The sequence below is a fragment of the Hemicordylus capensis genome, chromosome 5 (genome assembly GCF_027244095.1).
Source record: "Hemicordylus capensis ecotype Gifberg chromosome 5, rHemCap1.1.pri, whole genome shotgun sequence".
NCBI lineage: Eukaryota > Metazoa > Chordata > Lepidosauria > Squamata > Cordylidae > Hemicordylus > Hemicordylus capensis.
The window spans coordinates 62,201,581-62,214,707 of NC_069661.1; the positions used below are offsets into that span (position 1 = coordinate 62,201,581).

Sequence of the window (13,127 nt, forward strand, 5' to 3'; positions counted from 1 at the left end):
GGTGCACAGAATATGAGGCTGTACTAAAGATCTATACAATGGCATTATGATACTTGCAGTTTTATTTTCAAACTTCCCCCCAATGATTCTTAACCCTGAATTAGCTGTTTTCAGGCATTTTTCTGCTGTGACACCAAGGCGGCAGTCCAGTGCACACTGACGTGGTAGTAAGGCCCATTGAGTTTAGGAGGACTTGATTTTGAGCAAGCCTACAATGAATTGGGCAGCAAGTTCCTGCTTTTTGTTCCAGTCTGGTTTGAGAGATTGGGGCACCTCTCCCTAGGGAGAGTTCATTTCTGCTGTTTTTGCAGAGCTTGGGTGGGGGGGTGGACATTAAATGCCTCTCCTCCTTGAAACAGATTTATGCTATATAAAAACCCCCACTTTCTCATCCACCTTCTGACATTGGGGAGGAGGGGCAGAGCCTGAAGAGGTTTCAGTTCTGAATGGCACAGTGGTCGTCTCTATTCCACACAAAGCATAGCAAAAACTTTCATTGTCAGAGAAAATAGTTAGTTATGCTCTCATGTTTACTAAATGGATTAAGCCACTTTTTGCTCCCTTGTCTTCTGAAAGTCCTTCAGAATGTCATCTCCTCTGCCTCTGTTCCCCCTGCCTACCTGCTTCTGCACTTAGACTGCGCTCAGACAGCATGGAATCCATTCATTGCTCAGTTTAAATTCCCATATGCCTTAATAAGCCCTTAAATGAAGAATTAAGATAATAACACATCATTTCTGCTACTCTACCAATAACTTTCACTATCAGAGTTGACAGTACATCAATCAAATTGACATACTGTTAGTATCAACCATTAAAATAACTGTTAAATTAGTGTCTGACATGAGGTGCCACTTCCATGAAGGAGGATTTCTTTTCTTCTACTACTACCCCCACCTTCTCCCCCGCTCCGCCCGCTGTCCCTTCCCCTCTTTTGTCTTTCCTATTTTAAAATGGGGACTTTGGCACTGGAATCAAGAAATGTTCCATTCCCCATTTCCAGCTGGCTGATTTCACCACATACTTCCAGGGCAGGATGAATGTGGTCTGGATTCAGTTCAAGGGGAAGAAGAGAATGGCAGAGACTAGATCCAGTAACAGATCCAGAATTTGCTGATTGGACACTAGAGCTGATGGTTCACAGAGATGCCACAGGAGGGGAAGAGGAGTAGAACGGAGTATTGGACTGCCTTTCAGCAAGTGGTTCATGGTTTTTCCAAGCAATTTTTTCCAAGTAGGAAACTTCTGATGTAAATCATATAGTGCATTGGTTCACACAATAGTTTGAATCTAGGTTTAAAGTCAGTAACTGACATTAGCACAATCATGTGAATCCATGGCAAGGTGAGAATCTCAGATTCATTTTGGGGTACAAGCTTCAATCGGTAATATTGGCATGCTAATATTAGCATGATTCAAACAGTCATGCAAATGCTGGTTGATTGATTAAGTGCCATCAAGTCAGTGTTCTCTTAGCAGCCACATAGATAGATTCTCTCCAGGATGATCTGTCTTCAACTTGGCCTTTAAGGTCTCTCAGTGGTGCATTCATTGCTGTCATAATCAAGTCCATCCACCTTGTTGTGGGTTGTCTTCTTCTCTTTCCTTCAACTTTCCCCAGCATTATAGACTTCTCAAGGGAGCTGGGTCTTCACATAATGTGTTCAAAGTATGATAGTTTGAGCCTGGTCATTTGTGCCTTGAGAGAAAATTCTGGATTGTTCTATGATCCATTTGTTTGTTTTCCTGGCTGTCCATGGTATCCTCAAAAGTCTTCTCAAGCACCAAAGTTCAAAAGTGTCAATGCTTTTTCTATCTTGCTTCTTCAAGGTCCAGCTTTCGCGTCCATAGAGTGTTGCAGGGGAAACCATTGTCCGAACGATTCTAATCTTTGAAGGTGTAGACACGTCACAGCATCTAAATATCCTTTTCAAGGCCTTCATTGCAACCCTACCAAGTGCTAGTCTGTGGCGTATTTCTTGACTGCTGGATCCTTTACTGTTGAAGGTAGAAGCTATCCACCACTTCAATGACTTCGTTGTCTATTCTGAGGCTGATTGCTGTACCCGTTGTCATTAGTTTAGTGTTCTTTACATTTAATTGTAGTCTCATTTTTTCACTATGTTTCTTGACCTTCATTACTAGAGCTTGCAGATCATTCTTCGCATTCTCAGCAATCAGAGTGGTGTCATTAGCGTAGCACAGGTTATTGATGTTTCTTCCTCCAACTTTAAAACTATGCTCCATCTTCTTCCAATCCAGCTTCTCTCAGTATATGCTCACCATATAAATTAAATAAAGGAGAAACTAGACAGCCTTGTTTTACTCCTTTGCCGATCTGGAACCAGTCTGTTTCACCATGTTCCATCTGGACTGTGGCTTCCTGTCTTGTGTATGTTTCCCATGAGAACAATGAGATGTTCTGGGATGCCCATTTTCCTAAGGATATTCCACAACTTGACATGGTTGATGTAATCGAAGGCTTTTCTGTAGTCAGTAAAGCACATGTTGACTTCTTTCTGGTATTCTTTGGCTTTCTCAATTATCCAGCATGCATCAGCAGTGATGTCTCTTGTTCGTCGGCCTTTTCTGAAACCAGCTTGAACATCTGGCATTTCCCTTTCCACGTAGGGCTCTAATCTGTGTTGGATGATCCTGAGCATTATTTTGCTAGCATGTGAAATTAAGGATATTGTGTGATTGTTTGCGCGATCTGTTAAGTCTCCTTTCTTTGGTATGAGTATGTAGACTGACGTCTTCCAATCTGTTGGCCACTATGTTATTCTCCAAATTTACTGGCATAGTTTGGTTAGAGCTTTGACTGATTCTTCTTCTGTTGCTTGCCATATTTCTATAGCTATTTCATCAATTCCTGTAGCCTTCCGACTTGGTAATGACCGGAGTTCTGATCTAATTTCATCTTCTCGTACTAAAGGTTCTTGCAAGCAGGGAATATCTTCTAGAGTATCTTGGATTACTTGATTACCGACTTTAAATCTAGATTCAAATAATTGTGTGAACCAGGCCAGTGAAAAGGTGGTTCTTCCTTGCTCCCCGGGATGCTCTTGTCTTTCTAGCCAACAGGTTGCTCTTCTGCTTTATACTACCAATGCCTCTTAAAGGTAAAGCTTTCTCATGGACGTTCTTGGAGAGGATGTCCAATTTAAATAGCAGAGATACTGGATGCACATGCTCATGTTCAACCTGGACTGCCTGTGATGCCAGCCTTGGGTGGGTAGGAGAGGGAGGAGGGCACTGACAGAGAAAAAGAGAGGATGTGTACGTGCAGAAAGTTGTGTATGTATGAAGAAAAGGTGAATTCGTTCTCCCTGCTTTCTCTGTGGTAAATACAGGGTAGATATTTATAGGTTTAAAAATATACTGCCAGTAAATAGTGCAGCTCAGTGAAGTAAAAGGGCATATTTATCTTAGTTCAGTAAATCAAAGGCATGAAGGCCTTTGCTATTTGTTTAAAAATATGTTAATTCTGAGGAACATTTATGTATCTTAATAGACTCTTTTTATGATGGCTGACTTAAGTTAGATTGTTAAAGCTTACATAATTATAGCAGCAGAGAGGCTGACTTGTTCTGCAAGCTAATATGATTGCAGTCCCCAAACCATGTATTCTGGAGATATCCAACAGACATCAAGCAGTAGTATTGCCTGTTTGTTTTAAAATTACCTCTGCACCACCAACTTTAGTGGGACTAAAATAGCTTAAGTAATTAAAATGGAAGTCTAATAGACTTGTGCAGTGTAAAGATTTTAGTTAACATATCAAAAGTCATATATGTAATGATACACACAGACACCACAATCCATCATAGTGTTTCATGGTTTAAGCCCATTGATTTGAACCTCTGTGTGTCTACTCTACAGTGTCTCACTTTTGTCTGTAAGTGGAATAAATAAAATAAATTTGTAAAGTAGGATTGTGTTTAGCCAGACACAGTATAGTTGGGGTGACACATGTGCCTGGGATAAACACAAAGGGGAGGTTAAATCTGATTCTGAAACTGAAGATTCTACGCTGTACCATTGGATAAGCATATGACTGAAATAGGTCACATGGCATTTTCACATGTCCAAAATTGGCCCTGAATTGAACCAATTGGGATCTATACTTACATTGTACCCATGACACTAACAAGTTGGCATGTGCATATAAATGTTAATCTTGTTTTGGAAAATGAGGGTGGTTGCTTCTCATATGTCTGGAGCGACAGCCTACAACCAATAAGTGTGTTCTGATCCCCTACCGATACTAAGCTTATGTATGTGCAACTGAACTAAACACAAACTCTTCCTCTGTTTACCTTCTTTCCCCCTTCTTTGTCTTGCAAACATGATTAATCTATTCATTGCCATTTATTTGGTGAATGATCCTGCCATTGACAAAGATTTCAGTCAACTTTATAGTGTACAATCAGGGATTCTTGGTATGTGGACGTGTTCATGTGCAATGCATGTAAAGGTAAAGTGTGCTGTCGAGTCAGTGTTGACTCCTGGCAACCACAGAGCCCTGTGGTTGCCTTTGGTAGAATACAGGAGGAGTTTACCATTGCCATCAGTATGAGATGATGCCTTTCAGCATCTTCCTATATCACTGCTGTCCGATTTAGTTGTTTCCCATAGTCTGGGAAACATACCAGCAGGGATTTGAACTGGCAATCTCTGTCTTGCTAGTCAAGTCATTTCCCCGCTGTGCCATTAGGTGGAACCGCAATGCATGTAGTTGTTCTTAATTATTATTCTGAATGTGCATATTGTGAATATGTATGTGTCAGGGTCACAGCTGCTGTGGAACTTCATGGAGACAATTTCTGGTTATGTCCAGAGCATTCCATTTAGAATGTGTGCATACTCTATAACCATGCAATGAAAATGACAAAAGATAAAATGGCATGCTAATTAACAGTCATTTGGCACGTTTTAATGAGACCCACTATATACTATGTTTGTTTCAAATTTTGATATTATTATAGACATCAATTTTGTGAGCTTGACACTGTAGGGATTAATGTATGTATTTGCAACCTTGACATTTTCTTTTAAAACATATGCATAAGCAGTGAATTTCTTCAGCTTTCTGGCACTTGAAACAGCCAGTGCTAGAAAGGTGGATTGATACAAGAGAATCAGCTTTCCCTTTTTCTTTTACAAGCTACAGCAACTAGTTCTGCTGCTGCTGTGTTTTTTCAAGTTGTATGTTCAGTTCTGAAGAGAGAATTTGCTTCACCTTGCATTATGGGGAGATCATAGCTTCACTATCTTCTCATGAACCAATTCAGTTGTAGTGCCTAGTTACTACATTGTTTGCTGTACTACCTATATACTTCAGAAATAGCTTGAATTGCAGGAGTTAGTAAATATCTTAATAACTTGAAAAAGGGTGAGCAGTTAGCATGATTCAAAGCTCCTCGGTATATCCAACAGATTCCTGTGTGCAAAGAGTTCCCATTTGCTTCTGTATCACACAGCTAAATCCAAGCATTCCTGGACAATATGAAGAACAGACCCCAGTGCAGTTATAAATTTTTTAAAAGTCCTTAATGTAGGAGCTCCCACATGAGCAAGTGCTTTCCTGTTCACCTGAAGTAATTCAGGACTCGGATATCTATTCTTATTCTATCATTCAAAACCTGATATAGTCTAGCCCTTGCCCTGCAACCATAGGTTTGAGAGTGTGTCAGTCATGCCAGATGAAATCTCAGCGAGTCAGGCGGAGAACAAAGTAGGATTTTTCTGGTTTCAGGACAGGGCTCAGTAGTAGGATTTCCTGGTGTGAAGGGCTGGGATTTCACAGCCCTGTGGAGCTCTTTGCTAGTCCTTGTGATTAGCAAGATTTTTTTAATTGTAAACCGCCCTGAGCCAGCTCGGAAGGGAAGTATAAAAATCGAATGAATGAATAAATGAAGAGACTAAATTATGCAAATAATTTATACACATGGTTTTCATAATGTACATAACTTTCCTACCGCACAAAATTCAGTTTTGTGTGCAGATTTTATTGTCGTGAAATATGGGATACGTCTAGTCCTAGCTGTATTCCACAGTGCACCACAGTCGGGCACTTTGAAGAAACCACTTCAAAGCTGCGTGCAATCAGTTTTGCTACCAAATGCTAAAATGCCTCTCTTAAAGTGTTTCTTGCCAGTCTGGTTATTCTTGTGATCAGAAAAATGAGGGCAGCACCACTTTCCAAAAGGGGTGGGGGAACCACTCCATCAACCTCAAATAACATTTTACTCAAAGCATGTCGGACATCATAAACCTCCTGGAGTCCTTCAATAAATAGGTGGTTTAACGTTCTTTGAGGTTTGTGTCACTGGTTTTTGATGGCTCTTGTGACCCACGTGCCTTTAGAAGAGCCAACACCCGGCCATCTCCACTCTGCTGCCGCCAAAAGAAGGGCATTTCTTTCCCTATATAATCTTCATCTTCAGAGTGGCTGAAGTAGTAAAAGGTCCCAGTACCTTTCCCCCTGCAGTGGGAAAGCAGGTATGAGGTCTGATTTATTTATTTATTCATTTATTTATTTATCGATCATTGAATTTATATATTGCCTTTCATTAAAACAATCCCAAGGTGGTTTACAGCAAAATTTAAAAACAAGAGGGTAAAAAAGACACAATTAAAATATTAAGCGAAAAATATTAAACAAATCTGATTAAAAATTTAAAACAAAAGCATAAAAGCAATACAGAGTATAAAGAGCAGCAGCAGAGAATCAAATAAATGCCTCTGCAAAAAGCCAAGATTTTACACTTTTTTAAAAAGCTGTGATGGGGACTGAGAAGCGAATAGCCACCAGTAGAGCATTCCAGAGTCTGGAGGCAGCAACAGAGAAGGTGCTGTCCCCCATGCACGACAGCCAAGCCTCCCTCATTGTCGGCACCCAGAGCAGAGTCCCCTCAGATGACCTCGTCAAACGGGCAGCAACCCTTGGGAACAGGCGGTCCCTCAGGTATCCAGGGCCCAAACCGTTAAGGGCTTTAAAGGTCAAAAACGGCACCTTAAACTGGACCCAGAAACAAACTGGTAGCCAGTGCAGCTCCTTTAAAATGGGTGTGATGTGCTCCCACTGGGCAGCTCCAGATAAAACCCTAGCTGCCGCGTTTTGCACTAGCTGCAGTTTCTGGATATTCTTCAAGGGCAGACCCATAGAGCACGTTACAGTAATCCAGCCGTGACTTGACTAAGGCATGGGTAACTGTGGCCAGATCTGCCTTCTCGAGAAAGGGATGCAGCTTGCGAACTAGCCGAAGCCGTGTAAAGGCACCCCTGGCCACCGCCTCCACCTGAGCTTCCAAAAGCAGAGCTGGGTCCAGTAATACCCCCAAGCTGCGTACTTGCTCCTTCAAGGGGAGTGCAACCCCATCCAGAACTGGTAAAATCTCCTCATCCTGGTTGGCTATCCTACTGACCAACATTACCTCCGTCTTGTCTGGATTCAATTTCAGTTTATTAGACCACATCCAACCCATCACGGCCTCCAACCCCCGATTCAGAACATCCACTGCCTCCCTAGGATCAGGTGACAAGGAGAGATAGAGCTGAGTGTCATCTGCATATTGCTGACAACTCAGTCCAAGTCCCCGGATGATCTGATTTAGGGTTAGGCAGGCATTTTTTACCCACCACCAGCCTTTCACTCAGTATTCCAGCCTTCCAACAGTGCTTTTCCTTGGACAAAAAAAATTATTGTAAAAACATATCCTGCAACTACATGTAATGCATAGTTGGGCCCTCAGAGAAGTCTGTAGTTCATTAAGCAGCAGCACTACCAAAATAAGAAGAGGTTCAAAAGACTCATCTCTGTGTTACTTACCTAAGTAGCTGGTTGAAGGTTTTCTGGATAGTTTAATGCAAGAGTTCCCAACCTGGGGGCCTCCAGATGTTGCTGAACTAAAACTCCCATCACCCCCAGCCACAATAAATTGTAACTGGGGCTGATGGGAATTGTAGTTCAGCAACATCTGAGGCCCCCAGATTGGGAACCACTGGTTTAATGGATTAAAGCTGAATGATTGACTATCAATTTGGTTTTTTCCTCCTCCTTTTTTGCAGTGCATTTTTCACGAGAACCTGGATGGCTTGAGGGAACTCTGGATGGGAAGAGAGGACTTATCCCCCAAAACTATGTCCAGTTTCTTTAATTCTTGCATTGAATGCCCAGAAAGGTGTACATGGTATCCATGGATTTTTGATACAGTTGCTTCTCTTGGCTTCAAATGCTTTTAATCGGTGAAGAACCTGACAATGAGATGAAGACCTGCATCTTATGTAAAGACTTAACAATTTGCCAAATAGGAATTACACAGTGTGATTCATATAATTTTATATTGGGGGAGGGGGGGAAGGACTGACAATTTTATAAATAGTACGTTGTAAAGAATAATCTATATAATCAATATATATATGAATGACTTGGTTGATTCACATATCGGCCACCTGTTAAAAGAAGATTGTAAAAACTGTTTTCTCTGTCCTTGTATTTTTAAAATTGAAGTGATTTGTCGAAACATTTTCTAGTTTTGAAAAAGCCTGTTTAAAAAAGTCATTTATACTGATAAGTCGACACTAACTGCTTAAACTGGTGTAATGGTGGTATCAATAGGGCTATTCCAGCATTAATTGTGAGGTTCCCCGACCCCCACCCTTTTTTTAAAATGGAGCAGTTTAACTGGAATAACCATTGATTGAAAGCTACAGATTGAAAGAAGAAAATGAAAAATTTCAAATGCCCACAGTATGCAGATGAATCCATATGATGTGTGTGACTTCATTGATAATATATTTAAAAGTACATATATGAGCCTCTGGGCTCCATAGATTTTTCTTTCAGCTGAATGTAAACACAACTAAAATAATCTTATTTACTGTTCATGTAATTATCAGCTGTACTATGGGAAGTGTGTTTACAGTTTCTGATCATCTGTTGCTTGAAATTCACTTTTACTTAGACCCAAACTAGATGTGATATGCAGTTGTGTACATTTTATTTACCCTTACTCCCTGCAATACTTAGTTTTTCAACCAAAAGGAACTCCAGAATTCAGAGGTACACATGGTGAATGAAGGGGTAGGTGCTTCACCCTTTCTCCTGCAGCTGTTTGTTGATCTGAAATACTCCTTCTCAATGCTGTTACACCCAGGGGGCACCTCTCTCTTTATGCCACCAATGGCAAAGGAGCTGGTGGAGGAGCAGGGGATTTTGAACAGAAATCATTAGAAGGGAAAATGTTAGGCAACATTTCTCTTATTTTTCTCTTCCCCATTTTTCTTTTTTTAAACTCATAGTCTCCTGAGACTACTTTGGGTTCTTTTGTGTGTTTGGGAGGGTGGTTTTTGTTGTTGTTGTTTTGAAGTATGAAAAGCACATCTCACTGCATGCCATCCACATCTACTTTGGGCCTTCGTTATTTACAAAACTTTGTGCATAATCAGGGATAAGCTAGTCACTGCTTCTTTCTAGCAGTCCATCAGAAGAGTGGGAAAGCTTTCAAGCTTAACGTCATAGTAATATGATGTTGAAAGAAGAGCTTCATTTTTCTGCCGTATACTGTTAACCTGTGGTGCAATTTTTCACATGTATTATCTGCTTGCTATGACCAGAGACATAAAAACAGCACTCCTTTTATATATAAAAAGAAGTCTTTATTCTTATAATAGAGATTGTGGAACAGGAGAACTCTGACTGGTTCATGTTTCCGTGTATATCACTTGCTCACTCACTGATCCCCAGCCAAATAGGTGAACCATCTCTATTGAAAGTGTTGTGTTTTGAGTTGACACACTTATGCCAGCCATCACTTGATGCTACAGCAAGGGAATGAAGATCCTGCATATGTGAATTAACCCCAGATCAAGTTCACGTTGAAACTATGCAGTACCTTACTTGAGTACACTACTGAAAGCAGTTGGGATAGTTGGGTAACATGATGCCAGTTGATCAACCAAAGGAAAGTAGTTCAAAAGCCCTAGCTTTTCTTATTTGTATTGTGTGTTATTTGCTTCAAATATTTTCCTATCCACACAGATCCTGTGCTGCCTACTGCTGTACACAACCATCTGTCTGTGCATCCCAGCCAAATAAATGGTTACTGTGGTCAGCTCTGACAATGGCAATCAGCTTTGATATAGTCATTATCACCTATAAGAAATAGGTGTAATTATTACCTTAGCAGCCTTTAGTTAAAGGGACCTAATACATATTGCTACATGCACATCCCTTGGTGCATGTTGTCCAAGCAGTATCTTTTTTGCATACATGTGACCTGACCCAAGCAGCGAAGCTTCCGTCAGCATGCAGATTGAGTTTGCTGGATTAGAGCTCATATCTGCATTCTAGACCATAGAAACTACATGTATACCATGTGAGCAGCAGAATATATACACTGGATCATTAACTTGTATTTGCTACTACTAGGAAAGAGATACTACTAGCAGTATTAGCTACTGCTAGGAAAGAGATGCTGCACATTTCCCTCTCTTCACACGAAGATTCCCATATACAAAGTTGTTAACATTCTTCCCAACACACGTAAGGAAGCACGATTACACCCATTGTTTTCTATTTGGAAAACCAGCTGCTCTGTATATATATGTAAGAGGTGGGATTTAAACCCAACTCTCCAAACTCAAAGTCCAAAAAATTGAATTTCACAGCCTGTATATCCTAGTAGTTTATCCAATAAAGCAAAATAAGCCATTTTAATGAAGCAATCTGTCAGCAAATCTTTGTCTACTTTAAGATTGCATGTAACATTTAAATAAATATGCATTTTAAGTGTACAAGATGTTCACTACTAGCAAGCTTTGTCTACCTAAAATCTGATTGAAAAGCAGTCCACACTAACTTCTTTAATGAGAAGGTTTAACTGCCAATCATTGTCCATTTTTTTATTTTTGTTTCTGCTTATTTTCTGGCCTCGTAATAAACTTCATCTGAATCTTTGGCCCAGAACTAGAAGGCCCTCGGAGTATGCACAAATTCTTTCCAGATGGAGCAGTTGTAATCCAATGTAGTGCTACTTCCCTGGTCCAACTGGAACTCGCCCAGGCTGTGGGGCATTTAATATAGTTCTTTGTGTCTGAGGCTATAATCTTTGCCAGATAGCTCTAAGGTGATTCTACTTGGGAGATAATTGAACAGTTGGAGATGTAACCAAAAAACAGTGCAGATGCTTGTGCAGTAATATAATGGAAAACAGGTCCTCTTCTTTTTCAGTGATTGCAAGGGCAATGGACACGTACGTATGCGTACTCACACATGCAAGTGAACTACTGTCAAGTCTCTCTGAGTCTTGCCAATTTTGTCATGTGATAGTGTGCCCAAGGAACACAACTGGGATATAGCTATCCAGACAAATAGTTAATTCTTAGTGTTCATTTGGGGTAGTTAGGCCACATGTGCCAGAGGTGTTTTTTGTATACACACTTCTCCTTGTCCTGAAGAAGAGGATAATTACCAGTCACTCTTATGCAGAAAATTAAAGCATTGCACTTGGGAAATGCTACGCGCATATGTTACAATAATAATGTGGGAACTACTGCAGTGTTGATGCTTGGATCCTATGGGGGTTTGGGGAAAAGATGAAAAATTTGCTTACAATTGTCTACTCCCCCCCCCCTTTTTGTGGGTTGGGTGGTAGGTAGCACCCATTATGCCCTACCACCCAACCCACTTTGGTGTCTCCAGGAGCTACCCATGGGGAACAAGGAGGTATTCTGAGTTTCCCCATTGTTCCCTATGGTCAGAACAAGCTGCACACTCTTGAGTGCAGGCACACAAGTTTTGCATTACAATTTGCAATCCTGCCTTGAAAAACACTGCAGAAGCACACAGTAAAAGGCCACCTGTCTCTTCCAATGCAGATTTCAAACACAGTCCAAAGAAGAATCACTGATCCAGAATCCAATACCAGCCACAGTACCTGTGCTGCAGTATCATCACTGGCACAAGTTTCTCTCTCACAGACAATTATGACTCATTACCTTACTTCATAGCATTGCAGCTGCTGCCACAGCAGCACCCTTACTTAGCAGCAAGTATAACCATAAGCTCAACTAGAGCAACTTCAGCCACATTTTTTGACTGAGTACACCTTGCAATGCAGATTGCAGGGTAGTGTGTGTGAAGCATCAGTTAGTTTCAAGGCCAGATATGGAGCTCATCACTGCAAGCACCAACAAATATCACTAACACAGAGAGCTGCTACTGTCCATTTCTCACCACAACACTATCTCATGAACAAAGCAAGCCATAGCTCAAAGCAGGCAGGCACCCAAGTTCTGCCTTTGTCAATCTGAGATGCAGCAAAACCAGATAGTTATAGTAGCAATAACACAGCATGTTGAACTCAGTGCTGAGAACAGAAAAACACAAAAATCAAACCTACCTTCCTTCTATCCTGATTTATCCTCATCTTCAAGAAAGGCGCATTATAAGGGTGCTCTGCCTCCCATTCCCTTTGAGTACATTTTGAAATTGCCGCCTCATGTGCTCCCCTTTCCCTCCCACCAGCCAACGGGGGCACAGTTGCACACGACACTTGATTTATATAACATGCCAAGCAAGGAGATTGCAAGCCAATCAGAAGACCGAGCCAGAAAACGAAGCAGCAAGGGGAAAACAGGCCTCCAAAATGATGCTCGAAACACCAAAATGGGGTGGTTTTGCTCCAAGCGCACAACAGGCCCTTTTTTTAAGAGTGGTTTCGAGCTCAAAGCAGCCTGTTTTGAGTTGAAACATTTCATCAGTAAAACATTCCCTACCTGGAGATACCAGGGAGCATTCCTGGGATTTTCTATATGTAAGCATGCAGATGCTCTTCCACTGAAGGGAATATCTAACAACAGAGAGAGCTCACATGCAGTTGCCAATCCCAATGCAAACCAAGGTGGACCCTGCTTTGAAAAGGGGACAATTCATGCTCTCTACCACCCTTCATTTATTTATTACATTTCTCTACCGCCCTATTCATCCAACAGTTCTGGGCGGTGTACCGTAACTGCTTTTCTTAGCAGGTTACAGGAGGTGAATGCTTCGACTGCAGCTGGGGGAGAATCTGGGTGAACTGTGGATTTTCTTACGGTCCCTCTAATTTTTCCCCAATTTG

General features: G+C 41.1%; 1 protein-coding gene across 4 annotated transcripts in view; it reads left to right on the plus strand.

The window, feature by feature from the left end:
- The window catches only part of ARHGAP10 (Rho GTPase activating protein 10), a 207,914-nt gene extending 198,211 nt beyond the window's left edge, over positions 1-9,703 (plus strand). For all 4 annotated transcript variants that reach the window (XM_053254179.1, XM_053254181.1, XM_053254180.1 and 1 more), the window contains one exon: positions 8,074-9,703. In XM_053254179.1, coding sequence (XP_053110154.1) covers positions 8,074-8,162 — 89 coding nt within the window. In that variant the 3' untranslated portion in view covers positions 8,163-9,703. The remainder of the gene's footprint in view (positions 1-8,073) is intronic.
- Positions 9,704-13,127: the final 3,424 nt, after the last annotated feature.